The 9,141-nt window shown below is 53.8% G+C and overlaps 1 protein-coding gene across 1 annotated transcript in view; it reads left to right on the top strand.

The window, feature by feature from the left end:
• Positions 1–6,254, top strand: part of zfhx3a (zinc finger homeobox 3a) — a gene marked incomplete at both ends in the record, with an annotated part of 31,579 nt that extends 25,325 nt beyond the window's left edge. Inside the window, 2 exon segments of the mRNA XM_080846895.1 lie at positions 1–4,483; positions 4,693–6,254. The exon segment at positions 1–4,483 is cut by the window's left edge and continues 987 nt beyond it. Of these exon segments, the coding sequence (XP_080703021.1) occupies positions 1–4,483; positions 4,693–6,254 (6,045 nt within the window).
• Positions 6,255–9,141: the final 2,887 nt, after the last annotated feature.

The following is a 9,141-nucleotide window of genomic DNA, read 5'->3' as shown; positions in this document are numbered from 1 at the left end:
GACGCAGGCCCGGCGGGCGGAGGAAACTCTGGCCAGTCCGAGAGCCACGAAGCTAAGAGGAAGAGGTTAGCGGACATCATAGCGTCAACGGCGCAGCAGCAGCAGCAGAAGCTCGTCCAGCAGCAGCAGCTAGCCCAGGCCCAGGCCCAGCTCCAGCAGGAGCTCCAGCAGAAGGCCGCGCTCCTGCAGTCGCACCTGTTCAACCCGGCGCTCTTCCAGCACCTCCCCATGATGCAAGAAGCTCTCCAGCAGCAACAACAACAACAACAACAACAACAACAGCTTCAACAACAACAACACCTTCAGCTTCAGCAACAGCTTCAACAGCTTCAGCAACAACAACAGCAGCTCTTCCCCTTCTACTTCCCTGGCGGAGACTTCCAGCTGAGCGAAGAGTTCAAAAATGCGTCCCTGAGCTTCGCCAACTCCGCCGGGTTCTCCCTGTCCTCTCAACCCGGACTGATGGAGGCGTTGATGATGTCACAGATGGAGAATCCCGGCTTGATGATGATGTCACAGATGATGATGGAACAGCCCGGCACGAGCAGCACTACTCAGCAGGAACTCGCGAGACCGCCCCTGCAGCAGAGTCCAACGGTGACTCACGGAACGAGCAACGCTCACCAAGATGGCGGAAAACCTCAGACACCCAAAGTTAAGACGGAGGTCAGTGTGCCCAAGCAGAACAAGAAGGAGGAGACGAACGGCGCAAACGAACCCAAGGCCGCAGAACAGCAAGACAACAGCGGGGGCAGTCAAGAGGCAAAGCATTCTGGGAAAGAGGTCAAGCTGCTGGGTTTCCTGCCGCCCAGGATTTCCCACGATGCGTCTGAGAACGCCTCGAGGGCTTTGCTGGAGAATATCGGCTTTGAGCTGGTCATCCAGTTTAACGAGAGCAAGCAGAGGGTGCAGAGGAAGTTTGCGGAAAGCGTAGCAGCCATCACTCCTAGCGAGTCGGATCCAAAGGAGGGCGACCCCCTGCAGGCGAAGCTGGAGTGTGCGTCCTGCAACAAGCTGTTCTCCAACCCCCTGATACTGAAGAGCCACCAGGAGCAGACTCACCAGACCACCGTCTTTCCCATCGACTCTCTGGAGAAGTTTGCCAAAGACTACCGGGATCAATACGACAAGCAGTACCCCTTGAGGTCTCTCACTCCTGAGGCTCCCAATACTCCCCCACCTCCTCCGCCTCCTAAACCACCCACTCCTCCCACCTCCTCCCAGCAGCAAACCCAGCAGCCCCCAACACCAACAAGCACTGCCCCCTCTGCTTCGACTCCTGCTTCTCCGGCAGTCTCTGCCCCTTTGACTAAAGCGCCCGCCCTCCCGCCTCCACCATCTCTCTCCAATCAGCTGTGTCCTGTGGACCTTTCCCTCTTCTCTCCCATGATGTTGCAGTCCATATCCCTGCCACAGGTTCCTGGTGTCGGCATGGACGTGGGCATCCCGCACGACTTGGCTCAACTCTACCAGCAGCAGCTCAGTCCAGCCCTGCTGCAGCAGCAGCAGCAAAGCAAACGTCCTCGGACGCGCATCACGGACGACCAGCTGAGCGTGCTTCGCCAGTACTTTGACATCAACAACTCCCCGAACGAAGACCAGATCAGGGAGATGGCGGACAAGTCCGGTCTGCCTCAGAAGGTGATCAAACACTGGTTCCGCAACACCCTGTTTAAAGAACGTCAGCGCAACAAGGACTCCCCTTACAACTTCAACAACCCACCGACCACTACGCTGGAGGATGTTAAGGTGGAGTCCAGACCCCCAAGTCCTGATCTTCAGAGGTACGACTCCTACGGGGGTAAGAGGTCCTCGAGGACTCGCTTCACTGACTTCCAGCTGAGAGTGCTGCAGGACTTCTTCGATGCCAACGCCTACCCTAAAGACGACGAGTTCGAGCAGCTCTCCAACCTTCTGGGCCTTCCTACTCGAGTCATCGTGGTGTGGTTCCAGAATGCTCGTCAGAAGGCGCGCAAGACCTACGAAAACCAGGGTGAGGGTGCTAAAGACGGCGGTGAAAGACGAGAGATGCCCAACGACCGCTACATCCGCACCACCAACCTCAGCTACCAGTGCAAGAAGTGCAGCCTGGTCTTTCAACGCATCTTTGACCTCATAAAGCACCAGAAGAAGATGTGCTACAAAGATGAAGATGACGACGGCCGATACGACAGCTACGAGGACTCGATCGACCTCAAGCACGAGTACTGGACCTCCTCCACGTCCTCCTCCTCTCACACCCCCACCTTCACCTGTTCCAACGCAACCCTCGCTACTGAGACTACCTCCACCCACAATGTGAAACCTGCTGAGGGTAACGATGCTAGCGCTTCTAGCGCTGCTGGTGTATCTGAAACCCCCAGAGAGGGGCCCGCCCACACTGCAGAAGCTTCTTCCCTTGCCCAACCCCAGCAGAGCAGCTCTGCCTCCTTCCTGCAGCAGCAGAAAGAGCCTCAACAACTGGAGACTCAACATCACAAGCTGTTGGCTGAGGAAAGGGAGAAAGGGCACGCGAGCAGCCCTAAACCCTCCTCTTCCTCCTCCTCTTCCTCCTCCACCCTGAAACAGCAGCAGCAGCAGCTTTCTCCGTCTGTGCCCCAGACGAGCCCAGCGTCTTCAGAGAGCACCCGTACCAGTCTCAACGCCCTGTCGAGCCCCCAGACCCCCCAGCAGAGGAGAGCGACCCCCCAGCCTGTCACGCCCTTCCACTGCGGCCAGTGTAAGCTGGGCTTCCCCTCCTTCGAGCACTGGCAGGAGCACCAGCAGCTGCACCTCCTGACCTCCCAGAACCCGTTTGTGCACCCCCAGTTCCTGGAGCGTCCGGGCACAGACATGCCGCCCTTCATGCTCTTCGATCCCAGCAACACCCTCCTGGCCAGCCAGCTCCTGTCCGGCGCCTTCCCACAGATCCCCTCCGGCTCCATGTCCTCCAGCTCCTCCTCGCCCAACGCCAGCGCTATCAACACGCTGAAGAGGAAGCTGGAGGAGAAGGCCGGCTGTGCCAGCAGCATCCCCATGGAGACCGACTGGGAGAGCAGCATCAGCATCGAAGAGCAGCACAACCGGGACAAACGCATGAGGACGACCATCACTCCAGAGCAGCTGGAGGTGCTCTACCAGAAGTACTTATTGGACTCCAATCCAACCCGTAAGATGCTGGACCAGATCTCCAACGAGGTGGGTCTGAAGAAGAGGGTGGTCCAGGTGTGGTTCCAGAACACCAGGGCCCGGGAGAGGAAGGGCCAGTTCCGAGCGCTGGGTCCGGCCCAGGCGCATCGCCGATGCCCGTTCTGCAGAGCCCTCTTCAAAGCGCAGACTGCTCTCGACGCCCACATCCGCTCACGCCACTGGCACGAGGCGAAGAGCGTCGGCTACAGTTTCTCCATATCCGGAATGCTTTCGGAACAAGGAGGGATGAAAATGGACGGGGCGGAAATCCCCAGTTCCTGGAACAGCCAGCTAGCTTCGCTGTACCCGGCTCACAAGAGCGCCGACTCGTCCCTGCATCACAGCTCCAGCCCCAGGCTCATCAAGATCGAAGGATCCGATGACTACGACGGTCCGTCGGGTTCCTCTTTCAGTCACTCCTACGATCAGAGCAAATTCGACAACGATGACTGTTCCTCGGTAAACACGTCGATCACTGACGCTACGATGGGAGAGGAAGGTGGCGACGCCTCCGAGGCCAAACACAGGAGTAACGACATCCTGGCGCAGATGGCAGACAGGGCCCCTTCCTGTGACAACGACGACATGATGTCCTCGGACTTGGTGAGCCCTGCCATGAGCTTCAATGCAAAGGACTACGACAACGACATGATGGTGGACTACAGTGAGACCTCCAGCTTTGCAGACCCGTCCTCCCCAGGCCCCGGGACCTCTGGGAGCCAGAGTGGGGATATTGAACGGTCCGGTCCAAAGCGCTACCGCACCCAGATGAGCAACCTCATGGTGAAGGTGCTGAAGGCCTGCTTCACCGACTACAAGACCCCCACGATGCTGGAGTGTGAGGCCCTGGGCAACCACATCGGGCTGGCCAAACGAGTCGTCCAGGTGTGGTTCCAAAACGCCCGTGCCAAGGAGAAGAAAGCGAAGCTGAACCTGGCGAAGCAGTTTGGCGTCGAGCCGTCCTCCCAGCGCGAGGCGCCGAAGACTCAGTGCACCCTCTGCGACGTCAAGTACACCAGCTGCCTCTCCGTGCGCGACCACGTCTTCTCCCAGCAGCACGTCGCCAAGGTGAAGGAAGCCGTGGGCAGTCAGATGGACAAGGAGCGGGACTACTTCGACCCGAGCACGGTGCGCCAGCTGATGGCTCAGCAAGAGATGGATCATCTGAAGAAGGCCAACGAGGTCCTGGGTCTGTCTCAGCAGCAGAGGTTTGACCCCGCCACCCTCCAGGCTCTGAACCTCTCGGCCATGTACCCCGGTCTCCAAAACATGCCAGGAATCGGCAATGTGGGGAGCTTGAACTCACCTCAGCTAGGTAAGTCACATTTCTTATCTGAACACTGTTTGTGTGTGATATATTAACTATTGTAAGATTACAATCTATTTATTTTTAAGGAAATATATTGAATATTATGTCCGCTTGTTTTGTCATTGTCCAATGTGAGAAGTCAATGAAGTCACCACAGTGATCTAACCTCCAGTGTCTTTTTCTCTCCTCTGTCTTTTTTGTCGTCTTCTGAGCAGCAGGTCCCAGCAGTCTGTCTCCCAGTGTGCACGCCAACGGACTACCCGCCAAGCGCCACACCGCTTCCCCCTCCTCGTCGACGACTCCGTCAGACAAAGTCAGCATGGCGACGACCTCTGTCTCTACTCCAAAGACCAAACATCCAGACCACCCTCGACCGGAACGCTCCAAAGAGAATGGCACTGTAAAGAGTGAGAGGGGGGAGAGGACCAAGGAGAAGACATCCGTACCCCCGGCCGTCGTCTCCGCCCCGTCCGCCGTCGCCTCCACCCCGCGGAGGCCAGACAAGCCAGACACCCCAGCGACCTCGACTCCAAAACCTGGCATGGAGTTCATGATGGATCCGGCTCAGCTTCAAGCCCTGCAGGCGGTCAGCGGCGGTGCGGATCCAACGGCCTTCCTGTCCAACCCATTCCTGCCTTGCTTCATGCCTGGTTTCCCCTCATACTTCCCCCCTCAGATCCCTGGCTCTCTCCCCGGCGGCGGCTACCTGCAGCCCGTGTACGGCATGGAAGGCCTGTTCCCTTACGGCCCGGCCGCCCTGTCCCAGGCCCTGATGGGTTTGTCCCAAGGTTCCATCCTCCAGCAATACCAGCAATACCAACAGAGCCTCCAGGGGGCGCTACAGCAGCAGAAGCACCTGCAGCAACAGCAGCAACAGCAGCAGCAGACGCAGACACAGAAACCAAAAGCCCACGCCCACGCCAAAGCGGACTCCAAGCAACCTTCCCACAATGCATCAAAAGCAGGGGAGCGCAAAGATCCTTCCTGCGGCAAAGCGTCACCATCCACTCCAGCTGACCAGTTCTCGTCCTCCTCCTCCTCCTCCTCATTGGTCGACAAACCTTCTTCTTCTAAAGTCAGAGACAAGCTGCTCCTCCGGCGGGAGGGTGTGGTCCCCAAAGTGACGAGTGGAGAGCGAGGGAAGGGCGGGCGGCTGTACGACTGCTTGCCCTGCGGCGTCACGCTCAACGCGGACGACGGCGGCGAAGCCTTGAGCCGCCACCTGGAGTCTCCTCAGCACAAGCGTAGCGCGGCGGAGCGACTGAACGCCAAAGAGCACGCCACTCCCGTGCTACCTCACACCACCGCAACCTGCGCTCCCGACGACGCTCCCGCCACGGCATCTACCTCACAGCCTGCCCCTCCTCCTCTGTCCACGCTCCCGACTCTTCCTCCATCCTCCTCCTCCTCCTCCTCCTCCTCCTCTTTCTCCTCGCTCCTCTCCGCCAGAGACGGACTGTGCTCCCTGCCTCCCAACCTTTCGACAGCTTTATCGGGGTCGACCACGCCAGACGCCATTCGTACCCCGGCCGCCTCCTTCTACAACCAAACTCCCCCCTCGCCTTCAACGGTTACCTCAAGCTCGGCGAGACTCCCTAGCGCTCGCCCCCCGATACCAACAGACGACCCTGCCAGTGGCACGGCTCGCAGCACCATGGAGAAGCAGCCCCTGGAGAGACAGAGCGCTGCCCTGCCAGAGGAGCTCCCGCTGGGGGGCCACGACTCCCGACGGGACAGCAGCGGCGTCAGTGTTGGAACAGACTCGCTGGGAATGTGAACGAGAGACATGACAAAGAAGAAATAAAAAGAGAAGAAGACAAACGAGGAGAAAAAAAAAAGAACTACTACAAAGAAGAAAAAAGCTTTTTGAGAATGGATGTTTTGAGGAACACAGAGAGATGAAACCAGTACATTAACAGTAAGAGAAAAAAAAAACAAAGTGTAAAACTGACTGATATCTGAAGAAAACTAACTGCAATTCCAATGCTCGTAACCAAAAAAATAATATGCGTCAGTCGAATGTTTTTCTTTGCCATTTAACATGCTGGTTCTCGCCCATCTACCGTAAACAGTATGAACACTACAAAGACTTATGCAGTTACATTTTCAAAGTGGAATTGGAGTGTTGTACAAAACCAACTGCTCTCCCAGAGCAGTTCCCCACCAAACGAACTATTAACTCAAAGCGTGTTCTTAATTTTTGAGTAGCGTACACTTAATAGCACATTAACTTAATGCCATAATTCAAAACGAGAGAACTCTTACCTATACACACACACACACACACACACACACACACACACACGTACACGTACAGACTCATGCCGAAGCAGTCTCCCTCCAAGTGTTTGAAAACTGTACCAATGGCTTGCTGAAATAACGATGTATTGTAATGGTGTCTTCTCTCAGGTCAACAGCTGGTAACTTGGTTCTCGTACGGGACTCATTGTATAAATTCTGTTCTTGAAAATACAAAGAGGAAATGTTTTAAGCCTAAAATGTAAGTGTTAAAAAGAAGGGAAATATTAAGTCCTATTTTTTTCTTAAAAGTTGGAAAAGCATTACTAGTCTTATAAATGTGCGCATTTTGGGTTTTTATTTTTAATGTAGGACTTAAACTTTACCCTAAAAACAAAGAGTAATGCAGACTTGAATGGTTGATTTTGTTTTTTTTATTGTTTTAAGCAAGGCTCTGTGTTCTATGATAGATACATGTATGAACATTTTTGGTGTTGCGTAGATTGTTGAATTTTAACTGTTTGGTAGGAAGGAAACCCGTATATTTAGCTTTTGTACTGTCCACCTCAAAACGGCACTTCAGCGAGGTGGCTCGACTCACCCTGAGGTGGGGGGACTCACCCTGAGAAGGGGGGGGGGGGAGTGCGTCTACTTTTAAAACCACATTCTGCAGCCCTTTGCTTTCCCCCTGTTCCCCTCGTCTCTCCTGCTGCCACTCCACTCCGCTCGCCTCGCCTCCACTCGCCTCCACTCGACTCTGATATGTGTAGCTCTTGTCCAGAACTCCCCCCTCCCTGATGGTGTAGCAGTGGGGGGGGTTCACCTCCACTCGCTCAGAGACCGGAGGACGTTCCCTCGATTCTTTTTCCAGTTATGCACTTAGTTCTCGTAGGCCTCGCCCCCCCCCCCCCCCGTCAGCCTCTGGCAGCTCCAGCCTCCAGGGGCATGATGGGAAATGGAGTCCCCATTTAGAGTCCCCATTAAAGACTATATAGGCAGCTCCAGCCCCACATTAGAGCTCGACCCATCGCCGTTACAGTTCCACTTGGGCTTTAAACGGGCTGAGGTGGAGTCACACTCAGCATGAAGGGGCTGCAGGAGAGGAGCATGATGGGAATTGGAGTCCCCATTAAAGACTAGCCCGTGATTAGCCGCAGGAGAGGAGCATGATGGGAATTGGAGTCCCCATTAAAGACTAGCCCGTGATTGGCCGCAGGAGAGGAGCATGATGGGAGTTGGAGTCCCCATTAAAGACTAGCCCGTGAGGTTGCTGGCCGCAGGAGAGGAGCATGGAGAGGTCCCGACTGAAAGACAAGAGCAGCGTCTCCACGGCGACCCCTGTGTGTCCGCTGCCATGGCGACCCTGTGGTCCGCTGCCATGGCGGCCCTGTGTGTCGGCTGCCTCCCCTGCTCTCCTCATTTCATCCATTTTGTTTTTATTGTTTTGTTGTGATTGTTCTCGCTCCTTAAAGAAAGAGTTCCATCTCGTCCTCCGTTTGCGGATCAGAAGCTCATTTCCAGTATGTGTCCACAGTTATTATTTCAATAATAATAATGATGATGATGATGTTAATAATAATAATACTACTAATAATAAAAAAACAACAACAGTATTGCTTTAAAGGAAGATCCAAAGACGAAATACTTTAACCAATGGTGCAAACAAATAAAAACACTTCTTTATACTTGATATGTTATTGCTTTTAACAAAATAGAAAAAACACGATTTTAGATGATGGAGTCTGCGCTACTCACTGTTTGTGCTTTCTCTGAGGAAAAGCAGTCAGTGTCTTCATTTGCGAAATAAACATGAAAACCAAAAACCAAAACAGCCCTCGTGCGTGTGTTGAGGGGTAACCCTAACCCTAACCCTTACCCTCGTGCTTGTGGTGAGGGGGAGCACCAGTGCAGAGCCATCGCAGTTTGTAAAATAGATTTAAACAAAAAAAAAACTCTTTGTTAACTTTTGCTGTGACCAACAGTTATTTTCTTGGTCGGTCAGTCTGTCTGTCTGTCTGTCTTTCTTTCCTTTGGTTGGTTTCCAGGTCTGATCTCTGAGGACACACGATTTGCTGCTAACGTAGTTTTGTATTGATACTAAGATGCATGCTGAAATTTGCTTTTTCTCGAAGCTTTAATGACAACAAACAAACAGTAAACAGTAAACAAACAAACAGCTTGATGCCATTACCAGAACAGCGGTCCCACCTGCTCTCCTCCCCATCCTTGCTTATCTAGAAGAAGAGCAGAAAAGACTGTGAGACATTTTCTCTTCCAAATAAAAATGACTATTATTTTTGGGGTTTGTTGTTTTTTTTTTGTTTTTTTTTTTCTTTGAAACTAGCCAATGTTGAATACCAATGATAAATATTGTTTATACAGAAGACTGCATTCCAAATACCACACTAATACAGTTTTCAAAGATG

The sequence above is a fragment of the Sprattus sprattus genome, assembly GCF_963457725.1.
Source record: "Sprattus sprattus genome assembly, chromosome: 11".
Classification (NCBI taxonomy): domain Eukaryota; kingdom Metazoa; phylum Chordata; class Actinopteri; order Clupeiformes; family Clupeidae; genus Sprattus; species Sprattus sprattus.
Note: the sequence above shows the minus strand (reverse complement) of the source record. Positions and strands in the feature narration are given on the sequence as shown.